Below are 25,744 nucleotides of genomic sequence, written 5' to 3'. Positions count from 1 at the left end.
TTGTTTGCACACAGGTAGTTCTAAGCTCAAAGACTTGATTAGTGTGAGAACTCTTACACGTTAATCAGTAGTATATTTACAAAATTTTTAACATTTGCAGTCTGAGGCAGGATTGTGGGTTATGAGTAAAATAAAGAGCCTAGTAAAAACATGGTAAAATTCAGTTGTTTAGTTATCAAAATTTTTATATTAAATCACGTAACACATGTTTTGAAATGCATACGAACGTCCTTTTTTAAAATGTCTCTAACATCTAGGAGTCTGGCTTCAGTAATTATCAACTTATGAACGTGTGACTTAAAATATATCTATCACCTTACTTGCTTATGTCAAGTATTTAGCACCTAATTATTCTTTCATACGTTTTCTGCATAGTTTTTTTACTTGAGCAGGAATAAACTGGGGGGTAGTCACTTTATGTTAATAAAAGCAGATGTTTTCCTTTGTGTTAGCTTCCAGTTAAACTGGTAGATCTCTTTTTTGGTCCTAGAGAACTATTTCACTTGAATTATATTTTTAAGTTCCTCAGAACAGTTAGCCAAACCAGTATTTCAGGTATGAAAAACACCGTGGAAAACTGCTTTGGCTGAGTTTGAGAATAAACAATAAAAATGCAGGGAGAAGTTTTGGTGGTATCTTTTCCTTGCCAGACTCAAGTTGTAGATATCCTGATGAAGCCAATATTATGATGTTGCCTTATTATAGTATCTAATGCTGCTGTGTTAAAATTTTAGACTTAATTGGTGCTTCCTCTATAGCCAGGTCTGTCCCTGATTCCTGGAGTACTTGCCTGGAAAATTAGTATGGGATCGGGTCTTGTGCTGCTGGACAAAAGAGAGAACTGCACCAATAAATGATTGCTTTAAATTCAGCTACCTAGAAAGTGTTCCAGATTTAATACCATTTTTGAATAGTAAAACTATCAAAGTACTTCTTACTATCTTCCCGATGTGGTATCAGTTCATAAACTTGGTTACTTCTGACGGCAGTATCCAATGCACAGTTTTTACTCAAAGTACTTCAGTAAAGAAGGGAAACTCTCTTTATTACCACTGTTTTCTCGCTTTTTATCTTTTATACATTTGGATCCAAGTAACATTAAGGCAAACATTAAAAAAATGCAGTAACATAAAGAATACCAATTAATATTCCTTTTTATTGTTGTTTCATACAATATCTTATTTCTCTGTCAATGTCATATATTCATGATCCCCCTCATTTGTTTTCTGTAGGTTATAGACCCAGTAGCTCCTCGGTACACTGCTTTACTGAAAGACGCAGTGGTCCCAGTAAATGTTCCTGAAGCTCAAGAGGAGGTGAAAGAAGTGGCTAAACATCCAAAGGTTCTCGCTTTGCTCTTAATATTCTTGTATTGCAGATCAGTAAGGTTGGAAGTACATTGGCTTAGAGCAGTCAGCAAGGAGAGTCCCTTATTTTAACTTGTTTGGACGGCGGGAGATAAAACCAAGGTGTGCTTTTTTTCATAAAATTGTCAGAAAGTCGGCAATTACTGAACATGTTTGTTCATTTAAGAGAATGATGTAGGAAACTGCAGTGTATATATTTACAAAAGCATATAGATAAAGTCATGACAAAAGGGAGTTTTCAGAAGAGGTGAGATATTACAAACATGGAGTGAGGCTAAGACTATTTTTATTATTGTTTAATACAAACTTTGACAGAGAAGTTTAAATATAAAGTTTAATTCAAGCCTTATGGTTACCATACAGTAGGTACTGCTTATCCATAAGAGTGAGGAATGCAATATGGGGAGGATGAAGGGGAAGATTTCTTTTAAATATTATATAAAATTAGACTTACGTAGAAAAGTGAAATATTAAACTGTAATTCTACCATTATCTGGATTTTTTGGATGTGGCTTTTAAATTCAGATAGCAAATAGTTACCAGCAAGAGTTCAGTTCTTACTGATTGGAAACTCTTAGTAACTAAATCAATTCACAAAGTAATATCTGTTGAGAAGGGGCCTGTGTTGCTGGTGCATTTTTTTTTCTTTCCACTACAGTTAGGAAAGATGCTTTACTTTGAGCATGACATCTCAAGTTATACTTCAGCTTTTCTGAAAGCATCCCTTAGATATCAAACTTAACTGAGAAGGAAGTAAATATTTTTCAAGTTTTTATCTTTTTTTTTTTTTTTTTTTTTGCTTCTTCACTTTGTTGCTCTGAATACACCTGTAGCAATTTCTTGTAACTTAAAGGTCAGCCTCTAGTTTGCCCTTTTCCCTGTGGTGGATTCACAGGGAAACAGGTTTTCAGTAGATGCAAGTGAGAATTGTGACTCTTAGAGTCAAAAAGAAGTTTGGTCAGATACAAGCCTGCATGCTAAAATATTGCTATTAAAAATGATGCGTCCAGTATGTAATGAAATAACCAGAAGAAACAAATTTCTACTGACCAGAGGAAACAAACTTCAAACTCCTGATAAGTTGAACAATTCTGAGCTCCCATCTGTCTGCATTTAAAGACAAATAAAATAAAATCAAAAACAAAAAAGCAAAACTCCATCATTTGGATGCTATAAAGCTGAATATTTTTATTGTTGTAAGCAATACCATAATATTACTATATTTAAAAATCTATCCAGCTGAGAGAAGCTGCATATTTAATTCCATATTAATTGTAAAAAAGTGAAGCTGAGAGTTAAGAAACTTGTTTTGAAGTGAATTTGCATAACAAGATGAACATTTGATTAAAAGTTAGTCTTTACATGTAAGATCTTGAAGAAGTGTGGACTTGAAGGAAATAGGGTCATCTAACACAACTAACCGCTGTCAGTTGTGTTGGACTTATTGTTGGGGATATAATTTTTGAATGTACTGTCAGAGGAACATATGCAGCGCTTTTGAACTAGAAACCTGAGAGATAGTTGTAGAGGAATACTGTTGCTTTCTGTTACTGTTATTTTAAGTCTTTTATCTTCGTCTGTATTCTGTCATAAAGAAAGCAGTGTTTTAGCACTGCATTAAATTTAGCCAGTTTGTGTAATAGCCTCTCCTTTGAAATAAACATCATTTTTCACAGAACGCCGATGTTGGGTTGAAACCTGTGTGGTATGGCTCCAGAGTGCTGATCGAGGGTGCAGATGCAGAGACCCTGACAGAGGGAGAGGTGGTTACATTCATAAATTGGGGCAATATTATCATCACTAAATTAAACAGGTAAGAATACTGGGAGATGAAATTAACTTCTGTTTTTCAACTTTTTGTTGATGTTTGCAGTATAGGTATCTTTTAACAGTTTCAGTGCTTGTCCACATATATATCGAGATATCTACTTTGAAATATATCACAAAGCTGGATGTTTGGCACAGAGCACATTTTACTATAGATCCAGGTCTGAAATCACCAGTTGGTGACATCCTGCTGCATGTCTCCCTTATGGAGTGTTGTCTATGTGTTGGTGGTGTTCCACTGTGAAACAGCGTTGTCAGACAAAACACAAACAAACAAACAAAAAAAAAACCACACAACTTGGAATTTTGACAATTTTTATTCTGTAAGAAATACACGCTTTTGCATTCTAAACAATTAAACCAATCAAAATGTAAGTTGCAGAACTTTTGGGGTGAGGGAAGGAGACTGTTAATGTCATCATAATATTTTGGAAATAGTTGTGTTGAGACACTGGCAGAATGGAGTGAGTTGAGACAGAGAATGTAAAACAAATAGGTAGAGATTTTTGCCATGTTCTGAAGTATCTCGTGATATTTAAAAAATCAAAAGTAAAGGAGAACTTCAACAGCAGTGACTACACTTTTCCATTTCCTACATCTTCCATGCTTCAGAATTGAACTCTGAACAATTTTTTTTTCTGTGGATCTGTTGATGTACTGTAGTATCAAATGAGAACAAATCATTTAGGTTTTGCTCTCATCCTTTCTGTTTTCCTGTAGAAATTCAAGTGGAAAAATTCTGTCCATCGATACCAAATTAAACTTAGAGAATAAGGACTTCAAAAAAACCACTAAGATCACTTGGTTAGCAGATACTCCACGTGCACCACTCATCCCAACTGTCTGTGTTAATTATGAACATCTAATCACTAAGCCAGTTCTAGGTAAAGATGAGGATTTCAAGCAATATATCAACCAAAATAGCAAGGTAAAGTATTTTTCCCCTTTATATTTTACAAAGCTTTATTTTTTTTGCCATTGCTATTTCTTGTTACTGTTTTTTGACTGTTTTTAAAACTTTGACAAACTTAATTTGTCAAACAAGGAAAGGGTGTGTATCTTGTTCATATGTTTTCCATTCAACTTCTCATAATAACATGAACTGAAATGTAATAATGTGAGTTGAATTGTAATTTTGTATACTCATGCATTACCTGGCTCTTACACATCTGGGACCAATAGTTTAATTTTTTTTTGGTCATGTTGCATTCTTATCATATGGTATCTTCTTGTGAGTACTTGTTCTGCTGCCTTTGGAATTAACTGACACATCAACACTTAGAAAAATTACCACTATCCTTCAACAGCTCTACCATTTTTCTTACTGTTTCTTGTGCCCTGTTAGGTTTGGACTGATTTATCTGATTTTTATTTACTCTTACAGCAAGAAGAACTGATGTTAGGTGATCCTTGCCTTAGGGATTTAAAAAAAGGGGACATAATACAACTTCAGAGAAGAGGATTCTTTATTTGTGATCAACCCTATGAGCCAGTGAGGTAAGCTACTTAAGAACAGCCCAAGCAGACTTCACAGAATTTGCTTTAATTTGCTGTGTTCTAAGACGTTCACACGTCATGTCAAGAGTAATGTTGCCAATACTTTGCCAATGCTGCAAATATCTTCCTCTTTACCACCACTTTTCTGTGGGTTATTTTTGTGGACTATCATGGCTTTTATCTATGTTCCTGTGTCTTCAACTGTCTAAAGCAAGTGTGTGGCACTTTTTGGTGCATCTCAGCTAGCTTGGATTTAGTAGAGATCAGGTTTCCTTGTTCTGATTCTAAGTATACAAATTAGGGAACAATGTTACAGATTAAAACAGTCATTTGCCTCATTAGTGTGCACAAATATTCATTGTAACAGTTCTTTACAAAATTATCAAACATCTAAAATTACACTGTAGTTCAGCATAGCATTATTATATAAAGAGAGCTTGCTGTTCATAACAGGGATCAATACAGATCTCCAGTTATGTAAATTTGAATAACTACAACTGTATACAAAGGTAAATATGGAGTTGTGAAAGAGCAACTTGAAGAGCAGAACATTTGTTGCAATAAATGTTTTATGTGTTATCTTGTATTTCTTGTTTTTTTTTTTTTTTAATAAATCTTCTTATAGTCCTTATAGCTGTAAAGAAGCCCCATGCATTTTGATTTACATTCCTGATGGACATACTAAGGAAATGCCAACATCTGGGTCAAAAGAGAAGACCAAGGCTGAAAGTGCGAAGAAAGAGGTAAATTTGTGTTTTTAAAAAGTGCTGTAAAATGTATTACTGTACAAGGTCATCGTGCTGAATATTTGGCTTTTTTTTTTTTTTCTTTTTTAAAGGCTAGTTCAGTTGCAAAAGGAAAGTCTGCTCCACTTGGTGGTGGTACCTCTACTCCAACTTGTACTGCATCTGAAGACCATCTGGTTATTTACAACAGGGTGTCTGCACAGGGTGATATAGTTCGTGACTTGAAAGCTAAGAAGGCAGCAAAGGAAGATATTGATAAAGCTGTGAAACAGTTGCTGGCCTTGAAAGCGGAATACAAAGAGAAGACAGGCCAGGAGTACAAGCCTGGAAGTCCTCCAGTGTCTGTAAATGAACAGTGTGTGTCTTCAAAGCTTGAGACCTCTGGTACCCTGGACAGCAAAGCTCTGTATGATAAAGTAGCAGAGCAAGGAGAAGCTGTCCGAAAACTGAAAGCTGAGAAAGCACCTAAGGTGGATGATTATTTTATTTGTTTTTTTGGTGTTTGCATAGCCCATTGTCCTCTGCCTGTGGAGGTGAATAGGTTGATTCAATGTTTTCAGACTGATCATTCAGACTGAGCTGTGTTCTATCAAGACTTGCGTTTTCCAATATTCATCTTTTAGTTAGAAATATGACAAAATGCTAGGAATTTACTTGCATTTTTATTGATATTAACAAACATTTCTTAGTTCTGAAGCATTTATCCCAATGCATGAGTTGATTAATTATCTGAATCTGGTCCTTGGGGTAAAAATGTCCTGCAGTTTTTATTTATTTATTTTATTAAATATAGTCAAATTATGTGACTTCATAGGATTGATTTGTTGCTGTTTAGAGATTCTTTTAAAAAAGAAGAGAAAAGTAAAGATCCAAATAGAAGCGATATCTTCAAGACATCTTTCTGGCTGGATCTGAGCATAAGAAACGTAGCTACTAGTAGGTGTGTTCATTCTTTCTAATGCAGAGCCAAAAAAAAGACGGGAAGTAATACACTTTGTGCCTGGTGGTTAAATACTGTTCATAATAGTGTCTTGGTGGCACCATAAAATCTAAATCAATGGGAAGATCTAAACTTTATTGTTATAATTTTATACAAGATAGATAGAATTGTATATTCCTTAACTGCAGATACTTTGTTATATTAGGAGAATAATAGGTGAAACAACTCTACTAAATACTTAAGAAAATGGAATAGGTGTACATAATCTGCAGGTCTTTTCATAAAAGAGTTTCATGTACACTTCAGTCTCATGTCTCTACGTCTTTTTCTCCCTCTTTCTGCCCTTTTCTTTCTTTCAGGATCAGATAGGTGCTGCCGTGGAAGTCCTTTTATCCCTTAAGGCAGAATATAAACAACAGACAGGCCAGGAGTACAAACCCGGAAGCCCACCTGTGGTCTTTGTCCCTGCTCAGTCTTCTCCTGTTCCTACTCTTCCATGTCCAGTAGACAGCAAATCTCTGTACAGCAAAGTAGCTGAACAAGGCGAAGTGGTCCGCAAACTTAAATCAGAGAAAGCTTCAAAGGTGTAATAGCAGTGAATACTTCTGAGTGGAACAATATTTTCAGTTTAGATTAAAACGTAATGACAGGTTTTGTGGAACTTGGGGAACAAAATCTAAGCAAATACTTTAAAATTCCATAAAATGCTTTCCTGAATTCTCTTCAGCTGATATAGCTGACTTCACAAGTTCTGTGGTAGTGCATGGAGAGCCTGAAAAAAATAAACACTTTTTTGGTTTTTGTTTTTTTCATAGTACAAGCTAAGTGAAGGAGAATATAGGCAGCAACTTGAAAAAAGGTCTGTAAGTTGAAGGCTAGAACAGCAATTATGAATTTGGTGGTAATTTGATGTGTCAAGGGAACCCATTCTTTGTTCAGAGTCTGAGAATTTGCTCCCATTCTCCTGTGCACAGAGCTATGTACTGCTATAGCTGCATGGAACTAAGCTGCTTAAATGGGGAGCTTTCATGGCACTGAAATCAGCCCTTACATATATACTGCCTGTTTAAATCCCGTAAGTAACAGCTCATAGGTATTCTGGCTAAAAAGTTTTACTGCAGAACTCGGTAATGACAACTGCTACTAACATGTTACCTCTGGAAGTTGTATTACAACAGCTACGTTAGTGCCCACTCTAGTAAAGGTTATGTTATTTTAGCTATTGTGTTGTATCTATGTTGTTTCTCTCTTTATCTGCAACTGCTTTTTTTCCTTTCTTGCTTCAGGAACAAGTAGATGAGGCTGTGAAAGTTCTTCTAAATTTAAAAGCAGAATATAAACAAAAGACAGGTCAAGAGTACAAGCCTGGAAATCCACCTACAGCTCCTCCTTGTGTGTCTTCTGCTACACTTCCATCTTCTGTATGCTGCAGTAACTTGGGACCCTGTAGCTTAGTGGATGGCCAAGCACTTTATGATAATGTAGCTGAACAAGGTGAAGTGGTACGCAGACTGAAAGCAGAGAAAGCTTCCAAGGTATAACAGTAAATAGAGAGTAATCAGTTGCAATTCTTACCACGTTTTGCCGCTGGGGGGAAATATTTCACCAAGTAATGATCAAACGGTGTAATAAACTCCCTTATATCCTGGTCAGAGCTTAGCTATCAAACTTGCATGGTCTGGTAATATCACACAAGTTCACTCTGATACTGAATACTTTCTCAACATCAAGACATAAATTCTAAATTCTATTGATGTAAAAAGTCAAACTTACCTCTGACATCTAGATGAATAGACAAGCATGGCAAATGTCAATCCTGCAGAATTTTTAATATATTTTACTTCTTGCTGTGTTTGTAACAGATGAAGATAAAAGTATCTAGCATGCTACAACAATAGCAAGACTTACCAAAACTTAGCACATTCAGTGAGAGCTGTGGAAAGGAGCAGGAGACAAACCTATGCGTTTTCAGGGGCTGCTGCTGTTTCCCCCTCTATATTTCTATGCTGTAGAATTGTTTTGTCTTGTGGATTGTTTTCAAGTCCTTTTCTAAAACAGTTTATTGTGTTTTTCAGTGTAAATTCTGCTGCAATTATTGGTTGTAGCTGGCCTGGTGGGGTAGGGGGAACATTCTCATACAATGTGATAATGCTTAAACACACTTCTGATGCTTAGGGGCAACACGGTGCTAGTACTTGAGTCTTTCCTTAACTATGAAGCCCTCTGTTGATTGCTAGATGGAAATTTTATTTTCTTAGCTTAAAAATCAATGCTTCTTGTCAGTTCAGTCTTTAATTCTCACTAGTACATCTTGCTATTTATCCTCCCTATAGGATGAAATAGATGAAGCAGTAAAACTCCTTCTTTCTCTAAAAGCTGACTATAAGGAGAAGACTGGACAGGACTACAAGCCCGGACATCCGCCAGCAGCTCAAGGTGCTTTGCCCCAAGCATCAAATACAGCACAGAGTGGTCCTGACACACCTGAAGCTAAAGCACTGTTTAACAAAGTAGCTCTTCAAGGAGATGAAGTTAGGAAATTGAAAGCAGAAAAAGCAGAAAAGGTATAAAATAAAATGCTGTAATACTACATTTTTATATGCTTATTTAAATGTGAAAATCTATTCTAAATCAGTGTGATTATAGGAATTAGAAATGTGCATTCAGAATAGGCAACATTTGAATTCAGAGATCTGAAATGTGCTTTTTAAATTGTTCCTGTCAGATATGGTCCTTAAAATGTTAAAACATTTAAGTATCAACTTTTGCAGAGGTTTTCCCCCAACACTGTGGATGTCTGTAATGCATAGATCTGTTTTGCTTTTTTGATAAAGCATTTACTTCTGTGGTTTCTGTATGAATTTCTTTTTTCGTCCTTCAAGGAAAAGATAGATGCAGCTGTTAAGGAACTTCTTCAGCTGAAGGCCCAGTACAAGTCTGTTGCAGGAGTTGACTATAAACCAGTTTCTGCTGGTGCTGCTGATGACAAAGACAAGAAGAAGAAAGAGAAAGAGAACAAGTCAGAAAAACAGAGTAAGCAACAGAAGCAAAATGATGGACCGAAAAAAGAGCCTTTGCAAGGACAGAGTGGTAGTGATCTCTCCTCAAGTGGATCAGGAGAAGGTCAAGGCCCTAAGAAACAAACCAGGTAAAGATATGATCTTTAATCTATTTGCTAAGAACCATAACTGTTTACCTCTATTCAGATTTTAGATATTTACAGGTTTCTTGAAAGCATGAACAATTACGAAATAATTATTAATTTTTATACTTGGGATCAAGCAAAAGCAAGTGACTGAAGTTTTTAGTGCCTGTTGTACCTCATCATCCTAGTGAGGAGAATTCCTGCTTAGCCTGTAGAAAGCATAAGGCAATGCACATAGTCTTTTATTGTGGCTCAGCTGTCATTGGGAATTTGTTGTGTTTCATTATTTGCTTCTGCAAATGCGCTGCCATGCGCTGCTCAATATAAACCATAGGGGGGAAAAAAGTCTTGTGCTTGTTTTATTTTACCAAGGTTTCCAAAATATATGCTGTGAGTACCATGAGAAGTATGTAAGCCCAACCCAGAGCTTGGCACTCCTATTGCATATGGAACTCTCCAGTGATGATTGCGGTGCATCCCTTCTCCTGCCCCCATGCTGAAAGTGTAGAGATCTTTTCACAGCAAATATCATGCAACTCTATTTGTTTCCCATTTCAGATATATAGATTACATGTTGGAGATGTGGTTATTTTGTATAAAAATTATTCTGGAGAAATGTATTTTTCACCCTTAAAAAAACATCTCTGCTTACAGATATATGGAAGCTTTACTTTTGTCTGTTGTCATTTGAATCTGGTTAAAATTGAGGGACTTTAGCCTTCTTTAGGATCTTGGAGATTTACTAGTTATCTTTATTTTTTATTTTATTTTTTAAAGATTTATTTTTAAAGATTTTTTTTAAAGATTTCAGTTTTCTGTCTTAGAGTGACTGATATGTTTAATTTGATAACTCAAGTTGCATCTGTTTATTGAAACTGTAGCATAGGCTGGGTAAGAAATTTTTAAAAATACACACAGATTGTGTATATGTCTGGTTAGTCTTATGTTCCTATTGGTGGTGCTTGGTTTTTTTGGTGAATCATTATGAGGTTCCTTGATACAACCTTGAGTGAGAATTAGAAGGGTTCAAACACTGGAAAAGAAGCTGAGCTGTTCTTAAAAATACTCGTTATCTCAGTGAGAACTACTAGCAATTCATACCAGCAAATTCATATAGAACTGTCAGGAGGAAAAAGAAGAAAAAAAAAAAAAAAGAAGAAAAGTTGGCATTATGTAATAAAACTAAAATATTCTGTTCCCTCCTTCCCTCCCCCCTTAAAGTCTACCCTCACGCCCTGTCCTCCCACCCCAACCAAAGTTGGGGGGGGGGGGGGAGGGGGGGGGGGGAAGAAAGATTAAGTTAAATTTCACTGCTAAATGCTCAATGGCACAAATCTGGTTCTTTCTAATACCATAGGCTGGGTCTAGAAGCTAAGAAAGAAGAAAATCTTGCGGACTGGTTCTCTCAGGTAAGCGCACACCAGTTTTAATTAAAGAATTATTTCATTCTCTTATAAAGCCAAAGTGGATATTGATTTAATATATTATCTTGTATTTCTATTTTTTCAAATACGTATTGAAGTACTTGCTCTTATGTTGTTATCATAGTCTCAAATAAAAGTGCCTAGACTGAAGAGCTGAATAAATTAAAGTAGGCTGTAAAAAGTATGAGTGTGTTTGTGTTTTCATAATTCGTGTGCGTGAATTCCTCCTTCATTAAGTGTACAAAACGTCAGTGAAGTGATAGGAATTTCACAGGCTTGGAAGATTTATTTCATCTCAAGATGATGTATAACAGAAGTTATGATCTGTTGATACTGAAGGAGTTTGTTGTCACACAAGGGCAGAAAAGAGATGACTAGGTTACGTAAGAAAGATTGTAAAAAGATATCAGTGTTATAAATTATCTCTTGCTACTACTACGATTTTTGCATAAGCTCAAAGGAATAAAAGTCTTCTGATGTGAGCTAGAGAAAGTTCTTGCGAAAGCAGTTTGTTGGTTCATGGAAATTAGCTACTGTCTCTTACTGTGGATTCATGAAATTCAATTTTAGCTAAGTGTTTACGTTATTTGGATCTATTATAGAACTTAATGTTCCTGCTTAACTTTCTCTTACAGGTAACAAAAGCAGTCTCAACACATATCTTTGCTAAATTTTGAGCTGAAATATTTTTAAATAGGAGACTTGAGTTGCATGCTATAGGCTTGAATTATCGAGTGTTTTTTTCTGTATGAAATTGAAACATCAGTATCTAACTCTTTTTGAAAGGTGATCACAAAATCAGAGATGATAGAATACTATGATGTGAGTGGCTGCTACGTTCTTCGTCCTTGGGCTTATGCCATTTGGGAATCTATCAAGAACTTCTTTGATGCAGAGATCAAGAAACTTGGCGTGGAGAACTGTTACTTTCCCATGTTTGTATCCCAGGCTGCACTAGAGAAAGAGAAGACTCATATTGCTGATTTTGCCCCTGAGGTACACTTCAAAACATTATTTTAATCTTAGTACAAAGAAAACCCAACCACTTAATCTGCAGCTGACTATGAAAGGAAATTTTCTTCAAAGTTGTTTTATTTGATTTTTAATTATTTTTTTTCCTTTAGGTTGCGTGGGTCACAAGATCTGGGAAAACAGATCTGGCTGAACCAATTGCTGTACGTCCCACAAGTGAAACAGGTAGACTTCTTGTCATTCAGTTTGGCTGTAAGAAAACAGTTACTGATGTAGTGAAGCTGATAAATAAAGTCCCTTTTGAAAAGTGGAAACCCATCTTTTAGAATGTTTTACTATAACTCCTTACAATATTTCCTAAAATTTACTGCTGTCTGCAGCAAATGTCACTAGCACTATTAGTTCCCTTCAGCGGACTTCTCTCGGAAATTTACATTCCAGGAACTTTTTCATTAATATCCTGAAAATTAATTGACTTTGAATTTTTTTTAATTAAATATTTTATATACTAAGGTTTGGATTTATTGTACTTTGATCCACATCCTGCATAAAAACAACATCAAGCAAGCTGTTTTCTAGAGAGACAGGATAAAATTAAAGTTTTTTTCAGTGAAAATGTGTTAAGACAAAAAATATGTTTTAAAGAGAACTATAAATAAAAGTGTAATTCTCACAGCAGAGAATGTTAAGCTTACATGTATCAAAGAAAAATTTTTGGCATGAAGTGGCTGTATTGTGCAGAGAACCAAAACTGCTTTCTTTTCACAGTCATGTATCCTGCATATGCAAAGTGGGTGCAGTCACACAGGGATCTTCCAATCAAGCTTAATCAGTGGTGCAATGTTGTGGTATGTCAGTACATAATTTCTGACTGAACTGTTCTATCATAAGTGCAGTGTATGGCAATTATTTTAGGTGGACGTGGCATGATGATACTAATCACGGCACATATTTCATGGCAGAAGTATAAACATGGTTTGTGATCTGTTTTTCTCACTTGATAAAATCTACGTTACTAAGGTATATTGATATTAAGTACAAATCTGTAAATAGTTGACTTTTTTTAGCTTTATTCAGATTTTTTGAACTTTTAAGTGGCAACGTATTTATAAACACTATTTTAAATAAATAATTTGACACTTTAGTGCTAATCATGGCATACAATTTTGTTTCCTCTTATGTCTTGTTTGTAGCGTTGGGAATTCAAGCATCCCCAACCTTTCCTTCGCACTCGTGAGTTCCTTTGGCAAGAGGGCCACACGGCATTTGCAACATACGAAGAAGCAGCAGAGGAGGTAAAAAAGCACATGCACTGGCGCTTTTGCTTTCAGAAAGTTATCTTCTCTTACTCCATGGCAACACAAACAAATCTTTTTAGTTAGGACCTGGTGGAAATTGGTATAGCTCTTTTTGGGAGCACTCATGAAAAATGTCAAGTGTGCTAGCAGCTGCTTTCTCTAAGAAGTAACCTGTGTGTAAGGCTTCAGTCATTTCAAACAATATGACAAGTTGGAAGAGTGTGACCTTCATAGAGGATTCTAATTTTCCTTGAAAGTCTAAATAACAAGTTAACTTGCTAGTTGTAAGAAATACAACTTCAGTACTTTGCCCAGAAACAGATGCTTCATTAAATATCATGGTATATCCTTATTTATATAGCAGACATTCAAACTTTAGTTGGAAAATAGAAGTCAATATAACCATTGGACTGACATTTTTGCCATGACTCTTCTTATCTGTCATGGTTTGTATTTGTTGCTATTTCATTCATAGAAAATGAAGCAAAATGCAAAGCAGTTGAAGAAATCTTTTTTTATCACAGTTTTGGGGAAAATGTTGTTTGTTTTTAAGGTTTTAGATGCTAATACTTTGGTTATAAATAATTTCATGTTTTATGAAATACATAATACTGAATAATTCTTAAAATAGCATGTTCATCATAGGTGATGCAGATACTTGATCTGTATGCTCAAGTGTATGAAGATCTTCTAGCAATACCTGTTGTGAAAGGAAAGAAGACAGAAAAGGAGAAGTTTGCTGGGGGTGATTATACGACAACTGTAGAAGCATTTATATCTGCAAGTGGAAGAGCTATCCAGGTATTTATCTATTAGAAGATTTTTTTTTCCAGTAAATACAGTAAGATGGAAGCCTTAAACTAATACTAGTGAGACTTAACTTTCAATTGAGCAGAATTTTCTGTGTGTCACTATTTCAGGGAGCAACGTCACATCACCTAGGACAAAACTTCTCAAAGATGTTTGAAATTGTATTTGAGGATCCCAAGAAACCAGGAGAAAAACAGTTTGCATATCAGAATTCCTGGGGCATTACAACTCGAACTATTGGTGTAATGACAATGATTCATGGAGATAACATGGGATTGGTGCTCCCACCTCGAGTAGCTTGCGTTCAGGTGTGTAAAAATTGTCCATAATATGACTTAAAATACCCTTTCTTTTCCTTACCAGTCTTTGAATTCCTGAGCTTTTCCTATCAGGCACCAAAGAGTTTAACACAGGATAGGAGCTGTCTAATTACAGAATGCGCTGTATAAATTTGATACAAATCATTAGGGTGTTTGTGGTGGACAAGCTCCCTTTAATAGTCCATCCATATAAAATAATTTTATCTATATAATTTCGAGGAAAAGGGAAATATTTTTTACTTCTAAGATAGTGAAATAAATTAGTGGGCCACAATAATTTTTTAAGCTTATATAATAACTATGAGCTAAGTTTACTATAATGTGAAATAACTGTCATATTATATTGCAGGTTGTAATTATTCCCTGTGGTATCACAAATTCCCTTTCTGAAGACGACAAAGAGGCTTTATTGAAGAAATGTAATGAATATCGTAAAAGGCTGCTTAGTGTTAATATCCGTGTACGTGCTGATCTAAGAGACAACTATTCACCTGGTTGGAAGTTTAATCATTGGGAACTTAAGGTACTTTTTTTTTTTCTAGAAGGTGTTTCAAAGCTGAAATGTGGGGCATGTATGTGTGTCTTTTATTCTGAAGGTGGATGTTTTCTCTAAATGGACAATTACTGCCTTATAATCAGTGATCACCTCTATTGGGATTTCTCTTTATTAATATATGAAGGAAAAGTGTTTTCTGAGACTTGCTATTTGCTAGGATAAACATGTCATTAGCAATTTTTGAACTTTCAAGTCTTCACCTTATGTACTTAGAAAATGGCGTTATTACTACAAATCAACTGCATGTTTAAAAATTTGTATAAATACAAAGTGTCTCCAGGGTCACAACAGTGTGTTCTTTGCACACAGTGGAACAGAGGAGATAAACCTGTATAGCGCTGACAAAGAAGGGAGCAATTTTGTTGATTTAAAAAAACACTATTATGTTGCTCTTTGTATAGTAGTTGAAAGAAACAGCTCTGTTTCATCAACTATAAGAGGCTTTTGTAAAACAAAAATAGCAGAACGGAGCGAAACTATAAGTAGAAATTGAACAATGTAGTGAGTGATGTTACAGGATCATATTTTTGTTTGGAATTTGAAATTAATATGTTTATCTTCATTGTAAGATGATGACAGAAGCTCCCTGAGTAGTCAAAATTTCCCGTTGTTTCCAAGTTCTCTTTCTTTGTCTAACCTCTTAACATTTTAAAAAATGAAGCTCTAATACCAAGAACCCATGTTATGAGGCTTTTTTTTTTTTTTTTAAAAAAAAAAAAAAGGTTTACCAAGGAGGTGCAGCAGGGGGCAAACTTGATGCTTTTTATAAAATCTACTAAAGTATTCAGCATAAGCTATTTATACGTCTCCTTATATTTGAATTGTAGCTAGATGTCATCAAAATACATACGTAAAACCTTCATTTAGAATCATGTTGAGAAATAAGAGACCTAATTAAAAAAAATAAATTAGTATTCTCAGCATGAATGCCAGTTTTCATAGAGCTTTGGTGGTAGACAAGCACTTTGGGTATTCAGCTTACAAAGAGAAAAACTTTATTGCCCTGGTAGTAGTCCAGCATTGTTCAGGGCTCCTGCAGCTATGACTTCACAAATGGCTTATGTGCTATTTCACTAATTCCAAGTTATCTGGTGCCCCTCACTCCTTCTGAATTTCAACCTGTATGTTTCCCCCTCAAAAAACGTATTTTATCTTCTTGTCTTAAATTCTGACACGTTAAGAACAAGTAGAATACATAAACTGCATCTTCAAAGTAATTGCAGACAAAGTGAACTCATTTTACTGAGTACTGATAAGGAAGTTAATAGGGTAAAACATACAAGGATACTAGAGTAATAAGTACAAGAATGAACTGGAAAGTATTTTACCTTATCTGTTTCTCAGCTTAGCAGATTTCTCACGCTACCTCCAAAGACAGACAAGTTATTGCTAGTTGTTTTATAGTGTCTGGCTGTAGTTCAATTGCTCTTTCTTAGGTAGTTTTCCTGTGTGGCCGTTAGGAATCTTTCTTTCACTGGAAAATTGTTACAGTTAGAAAATGGGATGGAAATGCGAAATATATTTTGCTGAGTTTTAATAATGGTAACCTTTTTTTTTGTAATATACCATAAATTAAAATTTTTAAGTTGTTAGGAATAACTTTGAACAGCTTTTTATGTAGCTTTGCAGGAGGAGTAGATATTGCATCCCTGAGATGGATTTTAATGTATTAATTCATGGCATGAAGAATATGGGGTGTGGGGAATCACAGACTGATTGAGGTTGGAAGGGCCCTCTGGCGATCGATCATCTAGTCCACCCCCCCTGCTCAAGCAGGGTCACCTAGTGCATGTTGCACAGGTTCGTGTCCAGGTGGGTTTTCAATATTTCCAGAGCAAGATACTCCACAACCTCTCTGGGCAACCTGTTCTAGTGCTCTGCTACCCTCACAGTAAAGAAGTTTTTCCTCATATTCAGGTGGAACCTCCTGTATTTCAGTTTTTGCCTACTGCTCCTTGTCCTATCTCTGGGCAGCACCAAAAAGTCCGCACCAAATAAAACACAACACATGCTCATGTACTCACTCTCCCATGCCCTCTTTCCCTTTCCACTGAAAAAATATGTGCAGCTTATGACACACATGACATCTGGATGTAGAGGAAAATAAATTGAACTCAGTAGACTCTTAACTAACTAGTAAAATGGGAACTTTTTGTCTGCCTGTTTAAGGGAGATGAGAAATTACATGGTTCTTACCACTGAAGTTTATGAAGCATAAAAGCTTTATGTAAAGCTATCTGTTTGTAGTGAAATATTTCACACCATTAACACTGATGTTAAGTCTATGTTTAACAAAACTTCTGCTATTTCTTATTCATACATTTGAAAGTGAAACAAGACTGGAGCAAGGTATGATGCACAAGTGAAGAGAGTGTGGATGGGAAAGATAGAAATTAATAAAAGCGCTGGAATATGTGCTGATTTCTTTCAAAGAAACTCAAGTTTTTAAAATAATGTATGTTAGGACTGTGCTTCAGAAAACAAAAGGAAGGAGAATATTAACTCATCTGAGAATCACTCATTATAACTTCTCACTTTTTTTTTCATTAAGGGTGTTCCAGTCAGGGTTGAAGTGGGACCACGAGACATGAAAAGCCAACAGTTTGTAGCTGTCAGAAGAGACACAGGACAGAAGCTGACTCTTTCAGAACATGAGGCAGAAGATAAACTGAAGCAGATTTTGGAGGAGATCCACGCTAACCTATATAACAGGTAAAATGAGTGGTATAACAAATGACTATGCTAATCACAGGTATACTTTACCTGTCAGAAGAACTTCTCAATTTATTGGTTAGACTGTTCAGAAAGACAGGTTTGGCCTATCTTTCTGTTTGTGATATTTTATATTCTGCCTCCAGAACTTGTTCACATATATTGACAGAACTTTCCTTAAGTGCTTGTGAAACGCAACGTTAAAGGTTGTGAACTGACTTTAAAAACACTTTTGTGAATTCTTGTAAAGTATTAATTAAAAAAAAAAAAAAGTATATATCATAAATAGTTAATTGGATGGTATTGTATGGGATTCATTTCCAAAAGATGCTTTGGTAGGGAAATTTGAAAGATACAAAGTTGTCAAAGAAGCTTCAGTAGTTGAAGATCGATTTTCAGAAGTGTATGGTAAGACCCTATGTCCTCTTGACTTTCATACAATTGTTTTCTCATAAGAAATCAAATGCTTTTCAAACTGTTGTTTCACACAAAATCACGGGATGTTAGAGATTGGAAGGGACCTTGAAAGATCATCTAGTCCAATCTCTCTGCCAGAGCAGGAACACCTAAATTAGCTTACACAGGAACGCATCCAAGCGGATTTTGAATGTCTCCAGAGAAGGAGACTGCACAACCCCTCTGGGCAGCCTGTTCCAGTGTTCTGTCACCCTTAGTTATTGCATATCCCAAATCCCCTGCATGTCTGTTACTGCAAATTCTTGTTCCCAAGCACACTTAGAAAGATCTAACTGGCTGATCAAGCACCATGGCAGATGAGTTTGACTGCTGGAATGTACTTCCTTCCATGGTGATCAGTTTGTTTACAGGTAGAATATGTTTACCTAGTTAAAAAGCATTCTGTTGTTCAGATTTAGAACGTAATTTAAAAAACAAAACAAAACACAGTTGCCTGTAGTATTTATCTGTTTCTGTCTACAGTTGGTCAATGGTGAAATGATGTGCACAATTGTGAATTAACACAGTAAAATATGCAGCTATCTGCACCGCCCATTAGCAATTAATCAAAATGTTATCTCTTTGAGGACAGAATGGTGGAAAAACATAATCTGATTAGGAAGATTCAAATTAATATATAGCTTCTCTTGTAATTTTTGTTTTGGCTAACTCTGAAAACTTGGTTCAGTTGGCCAGTAAGGTTATGTGTATAAGCCTACCCTGACTGATTTTTTTCCCTCTTTTTTTTTTTTAGAGCTTCTGAGGACCTAAAAAGTCATATGGTGGTAGCCAATAATATGGAAGATTTTCAAAAAGAGCTTGATTCAGGAAAGGTAAGGGAATTTACTTCATTCCAAAATCCTTCTAAGTGCCTTCACACACTTCCTGTCCCTTACAGATAATCAGAGGCTAAAAGTTTCAAAGACTGTGTATACATCCATCCATACATACGTACTGTTGTAGTTGTTACGGAACTCTCCCCTAACAAGCAGATGAAGCATCACCTGTAGAGCTGCACAAAGAAAAGTCAGCTTTTCCAAGCTAATTTATTTATTTCTTCTTTTGCTGAAATACTGTATGTATTAAATATGATATAAAATTCTAGTGCTATGTAAGAGGTGACAGTGCCTTGAAGTGAATTATGTTGCTGCAGTTTGATAATTTACATTTAAAGTGTTGTATTTTTATTAGAAGGTGCTTTTCAAAGAGATTAATGTAAATATTTTATTCAGATTAAGATAAGCTACTGTCATTGTGCTAATAAAAACAGTGAAAAACACTTGTCAAATCTTGTGATAGCGTCCAAGTTAGAGTCTAAAGTACATGCTACTTACGTCAGAGAAGATTTGCCTTTATGACCTGAGTAGAAGCCATTGAGTTCACTGAGAATTGCTGGGAATCAGAACCCTCCTTGGGTTGATAGTAAGAATAACCCATAATGGTGGATGATTGAGTTCATCTGATCTATCTTTATAGACATACTAGAGACCTGTGAAAAACTTAAGTTCTGGCAAAGCATTTAAAACTTAGGTGAGTGATTAAATCTTCACCAGAGATTTGAGCCTCTTATTCTTTTTCAGAGATCCACTCCCATTAACCCTGAAATTCTGTCACTGGCTCTCAGCCTGTGAAATTCTTCATATATTTAGACGAATGTATTGAAGTAGTAGAATCCTCAGTATCAATCATTAAGACTGTGCATTTTATAGAGAGATCAGTGGGTTTTTTTTTGTATACCAATTAGGTCTACTCTGAAAACCTCAGAATTTCTGATGGAAAGTGCTAGAGTGTCAAGAACTCAGTTACTCTTGTTGATTTCAAAAATAGTTTTACAAGTTAGCCTTGGCTTTTGATCACACTCATTTCTCGCTTCTATTGCACTTGAATCCGATTTATAGCTAGTTTTGAAGGAATGATTGTGAACATCAGAGGTGAGACTGATTTAGCATGCTTATGAGGTTGAGGATGTGGATATTTTAGATGTTCTTGTACAGAGGTGCTGAAGTAGCAGTATTGTCTTATCTTCCTTTACAAAACTAAATAAAAGCATAAAATACTCTCTCTTTGAAATGGTTTGGGGTTCTTCCTGCTGACTGCAAAGTATTGTTTCCTTAGAGCAGCTCTCTCTAAAGCATCTCATGATTCTGGTGGTAGATTTTAACGTAAAAATCTTTAGTCTTTGCTTAACAAATAATTCTACTCCATATAGGTGTTCAAATAGTACTGCTGTTCTCTGAATAATACTACATGTGACTTCAAGATATGCTTCCAAAATAAGCACCCCTTTAAACTATACTAGTCTTCAAGGCAAAGAAACAGTCGAGGAAAAAATAAGCTTTTATGTAAAAATCAGCGGAAATGGAGAATCAAGTTCATTCCAAGAGGAAGAATACAATGTGGAGTTAATTGCATATTTGTACATGTTCATAAATTGTTACCTTTTAATTTTCATGAATGCTGTAGGTATACCCTTTTTTCTCCTACTACTGCAGAATTCTCAAATGATACTGTCTGCCAATGTGTAAAATGCCTGGTCTTCAATATCCAATACTCAGTTTCATGTACAGCTAGGTTCTAGAGATTTCCAAGAGAATTTTACTATTTATATTATATTAGAACTTGAATATAGTTTAATATATAAACTTGGAAATATGAACAAATATTTTTACATTTCTAAGTTGAGAAAACTGAAGTTTGTCATTTTATGACTTTGTCTACCATTATATGTTGTATGGAGGATATTTTATGCCACGTGTATTCTGTAATTTTTTCAAATTATACTGTTAGCACTGGCTGTGGTTTAAGAAGAAAATTTGTAAGCAGAAGTACTCCTGCTTAATTCCTGTTACTGTTTTCTGCTGACTATAATTGAAATGTAGGCTATTAACTCTTTAAAAATATGGGCCGCTTCTGTGTTCTTTTAAGCTGCATGCAAAGTGTAGCTCGAGCTGTAAGAATAACTGCATGTGTATTTAAACTTTAACTAGCAAAAGATTAATGTGAGCAAAATTAGAGTCGTAATGGTTCCTTTCTTCACTTCAAGAAAGTGAAGCTATAAAGTGAAGCTTAATAAAGGTGTGCTCCAGTTCAAGGCAAATTGAGAATTCTGCACTAAGGATGTAAATTTGGTGAAAGGAAACCACAGATCAGTAAACGTTATTCACAGTATTGATAGAATTAAAATGATTCTGCAAGCAGAATTTAGTAGCTATATTTCCTCAGCTATTAGCACTACATGAGTGCTCAAATGGGTGTGCAGGGGTGCTCTTTTTTTTTTACCAGTAGTCTTAATTTTTAGTACTTGACTCAAATTTCACTGAAAATGCATTAAAAATGAAAAAAACAATAGAGTACAAAACTCGGGAAAAGAGACTTGCTACACTCACTGACAGTAGTACTGAGTGGACTGTATGAGATCGTCTCAGCTTTACTTTCTCATTTTTTTCAGCTATCTAACATTCAAAACAGCAGGAAAATATAGATCACTTTTTTTTCTACAAGAAAATATGTGCTCTTGTCAGTTGTTTTATCTTTAAATTTGTATGTCTGTCTAGTTCAGAAAATATGAAAATTCATAGTACTGGAATTAAAATGAAGAAGGCATTATCTTGCACCATGTAAGCAAAGATTTTTTTCTGCAGTTTGGAAAATATAAACTTTTCCTGAAAAACAGAGTATTTCCGATAGAAAATAGTATTTATGCTTTCCACAGATAAGAAGACATTGGGGAAAAATAAAAGCAGCACCCTGACTTGATTTAAGTGCTGTGTTGGGTTTGCGTAGGTTTTTCCATGCCATACTGTGGAGGGATGGCTATGTTTATGTATTACTCTGATGAGAAATGGATATTAAAATTTAATTGTAGCAGTCAGAAGTGTTTCAACTTCGAGTAGTACATATGATATCTTAAAGTTTAGGAGTCTTCCAGAGACGAGGAGAAGTTTTTTTTAGATGCATAGCTCATTTTTTCTACCCCTTCTCCCTTTCATTTCAGATTGTACAAATCCCTTTCTGTGGGGAAATTGAGTGTGAGGATTGGATCAAGAAGACCACTGCCAGGTAAAATTTAACCAAATTGGAGAGGATCTGCCAAGATCAAAATAAAAATGTTCTGAATGTAAAGCAGGCATGGAAGATGCATGTGGGTGTAACACATGTACAGTCTTCGCCCTTGGCTCCTGCTGTCCTGTGTAATACAGTATACTTACACCCTTAGATTTGAAACTTTCAGACTAATTAGTGTGTTTTTGAGATTTTATGCATAATACACTTTATTGTATCTTCGTTTTTAAATAAAGGTTTTTACTTACGAATATGCTTTTATTTCAGGGATCAAGATCTTGAGCCTGGTGCCCCCTCCATGGGAGCAAAAAGTCTCTGCATACCTTTTCAGCCTCTCCGTGAACTACAGAGCGGGGCAAAATGTGTCTGCGGCAAAAACCCTGCCAAGTTTTACACCCTATTTGGTCGTAGTTATTAAACTGCTAATGAAAGCACCTTCTCCTTTATCTGTGAATTGAACTTTTTTTAATAAGACTGAAATAGCCCCCAAACTTAATCAGTTTTGTGACTTTTTAGATGATTCAAAAAACAAAGCCATAAACCATAAACACCCCCAATTGTCAGTCTTAGACTAGCAGTAATTCGCAGACTTTTCTGTAAACACCTCTAATAATAAACATGTATCGTGAGCTGTAATATGCTTTGGTTGTTTTTTCTGTGTTGCTGAATGGGAAGGATGGAATATACCTTGCTCATGTCTTTGTCTTTTTTTTTTTTTCCTTTTTGGTGCATATTTTCTTGTACTCTCTGAGAAAATGTCTGAAAGATTGGAGAGAACATCATAAACACTCCAGTTTAGTGTTCCTACATAAAATTTACACATAAAATGACTGTTTTTAATTTTGCCTTCAAAGCTTGTAAATTTTTCAATTTTCAATACAGACTTGCTGTTAACTTTTAGGCAAGGTAAATTCTACCATTTTTGGAAACTCCCTCGAGCCAGGTGTTTCAAAGAATATATCCACCCCCATCCTGAAACACATTTAAAAGACTATCTTAAAATAAATGCCACATTGTTAGCTAGATGTAGGTGAATGACATTGCAGATATTTTGCAAAGCTCTGTTTTTGTTATCTTATAAACTGGCATTTATAGCTGTCTCATAGTGATACTGCAATCAGTAATGCATAGGCAATCTGAAGGGAAGTATTTTCAGTGCTAAAGATTTTAGACTCGTTATATCTATGCCATGTTCCTTAAAGTCCCTTTTCTTTTCCTTCACTTACTATGTGTAGCTTCAGCAGAGAAGGTTGGGTGTTGCAGAGGTATGAAATGATTTGAAGAGAAAAAAAAAAAACTTTCATTTCTAGCATAAGATTGGCTTGAAGAAGAAAGTCCTGGCAATACATAGCACAAAAGAGTAACTTTTGAGTGGTGCATACTTAGCTTGTTCCTCATTCTTGTTTTTGCTGCATGATGGAAGGTTACCTAAACCCCTTGTCCTGAAGAGTTGAGTGAAAACTTGGCAATTAAAAAATTAGACCAGTAAGATCCTTCCCAGACACTTCCTAGATCAATACTACGTCTCCCTGTTCTTCCTGTTTCCAAAATCCAATTTTTTGTATCAATAGTCCAAAAGTCTTAAGCATATGAGACTTACAGTGCAGGTCTCCATACTTCTCAGCTTTTCAAAAGCATGTAAAATGTTTGCTTTTGCATAGATTCATGTGGCCAGCCTTCAAAATATTGTCAAAATACTGAATATGAAATTGAACCAGTGGCTTGTCCAGCTTATTATCACTTGTGGTCGTACCCCAGGTTTTGAGAGAAAATTGCAAAAATGATTAAATACTTCAGACCGCCTTGCTCAGAATGCTTGAACACTTGGAAATTCTCTGACAATGATTAGTACTAAAGGATTTGCTTTGGTTGCATCTTAAAATCATCATCTATCTTTTTTTTCTTCTCACTATATAGACAAAGTCTCAGGAGTGGTATTTAGCAAAGGATTTGGGGAACAATACATCAGTCTATGCGTTCGTCTTTCTTTCACAGCTGATGTAACAGAAGAGTGGCCCTAAGGTCTTTCTGTCCTGGTATCCTGCTTCTAACATGGACTGGAAATACATTTTGAGGACAAGTTTTAATAGTAGGATCGGAGTGTTGTTATCCCAGACTCTAAAAATGGGTAAATCAATCTAGTTTTAAGAGCTATTGCCTATTGCTTACACTGTCATACACACTGGGCGCTCAGGGAGGAGGAAAAGCAGTAACCTGCAGCTTCGGTGTCCTCAGGCATAAGTGACCAGAGAGCGCCAAGAGTCTGACAGGGCAAAACATGTTGTTAAGAACTGATAAGCAGTTTCAGCTCCCATCAAAACACAACTGGTATTTTAAAAATTAGGTGTTTAAGCTGCTAACAGCACAGAACAAAGAAAAGGCAAAACTAAATACAGTCTCAAATACTGCAACCTTTATCAGTTTGAACAAACAGCCAGCCTTCAACCAGTTGACTTGATTAAATTCATGAGTAAACATGTTGACAATGCTGTTCTTAGAACTGAGGTACTCTCAATCCGTAACGGGTTTGAAGATAGAGCTTCCCCTCCTGCCCCCCAGCATGTTTCTTCCTGTCATAGTAGGACTTGAAGTACCTGAAGGTGATTGAACCTCCTGTGGTGATCTTCCACAGAGGAGAGGCTAATGCCTGTCTGGCAGAGATGCCTCTGTCTCAGATATCCTTCCACTAAAAGCACAAATTGAGCTGTCTGCAAGTAGAACTATCCATACTCTTAATTATACCAGTATAAAAAACTTTATCTCTTGGTAAATTATGTACTAGAAACTAAGTAAATGAATCAGAATAACATAATGTGGTTGATTAACTGTTATAATAGAATTGCAGATAGTTTTCTTTGTTCTTGGCGTTGATAAATTTGGGTTAAACTTAGTATGGTGGGATACAGTGATAGTGCCACTCTATTGACAAAATAGAGCACACTTGAGCACTTTAGCTCTGCTGAAAAGGTAATGCTTGAGCTCATGTTTTGGTAATTGAAACCTTGTATAAGGTAGGATTTTGAGAGCTCTGAAGTTTGAACTTGGCCTATTCTCATTGAAAGGAGAATAATTGTTGAAAAAATCTCATTTTTCACGCTATGTAGTTCAGATAAAATAATTTTGTTGAACATCACTTTCATGCAAAAAAGAAGAAAGCACCATAAAAATAGCTGGAATAAAATAGTAGTACAGGTGGGAGAGGAAGAAAAGCATGTACCAATTTCAATGTTGTTATTGCCTATACCAGTTCCCTGTAAAGTTGTTACTGGTGTTCTGAAAACAGGGGGAACAAAACCAACCTCAGGAGTTGAAGCTGCACTGTTTAGGTAGACAAGTGACCACATGTTAAAAATTACATCTGTTGGCAGGCAATGCTTCTGGCATACTGAACTTTAAACATAAATATTTTGGCTGTTGAATCCCAGTGAGCAAAAAATAAATGAAAATTGGGGATGAGTGTTTGAGTTTTTGACCTTAAGTTAATTCAACTTGGTAAGTCTAAGGCCAGCAAGGACAGTTGGTCAGTTCAGGTTATCAGTATTATTATCTTATCTCTCTATGGTGGTGCTGCATGCCATTTCCTTCCGTTTTATCTTGTATCTAACTGTGTGT

General features: G+C 35.6%; 1 protein-coding gene across 7 annotated transcripts in view; it reads left to right on the top strand.

The window, feature by feature from the left end:
* EPRS1 (glutamyl-prolyl-tRNA synthetase 1) overlaps positions 1-22,768 on the top strand; it is a 39,408-nt gene extending 16,640 nt beyond the window's left edge. For 3 of the 7 annotated variants that reach the window (XM_048057575.2, XM_048057574.2, XM_048057580.2), the window contains 22 exons: positions 1,233-1,343; positions 3,044-3,180; positions 3,915-4,122; positions 4,579-4,691; positions 5,317-5,434; positions 5,530-5,907; positions 6,737-6,961; positions 7,664-7,912; positions 8,711-8,941; positions 9,260-9,525; positions 10,880-10,931; positions 11,733-11,942; positions 12,071-12,143; positions 12,687-12,766; positions 13,112-13,213; positions 13,862-14,017; positions 14,137-14,334; positions 14,696-14,869; positions 17,454-17,614; positions 18,825-18,903; positions 22,065-22,129; positions 22,400-22,768. In XM_048057575.2, the coding sequence (XP_047913532.1) occupies positions 1,233-1,343; positions 3,044-3,180; positions 3,915-4,122; positions 4,579-4,691; positions 5,317-5,434; positions 5,530-5,907; positions 6,737-6,961; positions 7,664-7,912; positions 8,711-8,941; positions 9,260-9,525; positions 10,880-10,931; positions 11,733-11,942; positions 12,071-12,143; positions 12,687-12,766; positions 13,112-13,213; positions 13,862-14,017; positions 14,137-14,334; positions 14,696-14,869; positions 17,454-17,614; positions 18,825-18,903; positions 22,065-22,129; positions 22,400-22,550 (3,537 nt within the window). In that variant the 3' untranslated portion in view covers positions 22,551-22,768. The remainder of the gene's footprint in view (positions 1-1,232; positions 1,344-3,043; positions 3,181-3,914; positions 4,123-4,578; positions 4,692-5,316; positions 5,435-5,529; positions 5,908-6,736; positions 6,962-7,663; positions 7,913-8,710; positions 8,942-9,259; positions 9,526-10,879; positions 10,932-11,732; positions 11,943-12,070; positions 12,144-12,686; positions 12,767-13,111; positions 13,214-13,861; positions 14,018-14,136; positions 14,335-14,695; positions 14,870-17,453; positions 17,615-18,824; positions 18,904-22,064; positions 22,130-22,399) is intronic. The other 4 variants (XM_048057577.2, XM_048057576.2, XM_048057579.2 and 1 more) reach the window with 2 other exon arrangements.
* Positions 22,769-25,744: the final 2,976 nt, after the last annotated feature.

The sequence above is a fragment of the Anser cygnoides genome, chromosome 3 (genome assembly GCF_040182565.1).
Source record: "Anser cygnoides isolate HZ-2024a breed goose chromosome 3, Taihu_goose_T2T_genome, whole genome shotgun sequence".
NCBI lineage: Eukaryota > Metazoa > Chordata > Aves > Anseriformes > Anatidae > Anser > Anser cygnoides.
This window is presented reverse-complemented; position numbering and strand designations above follow the sequence as displayed.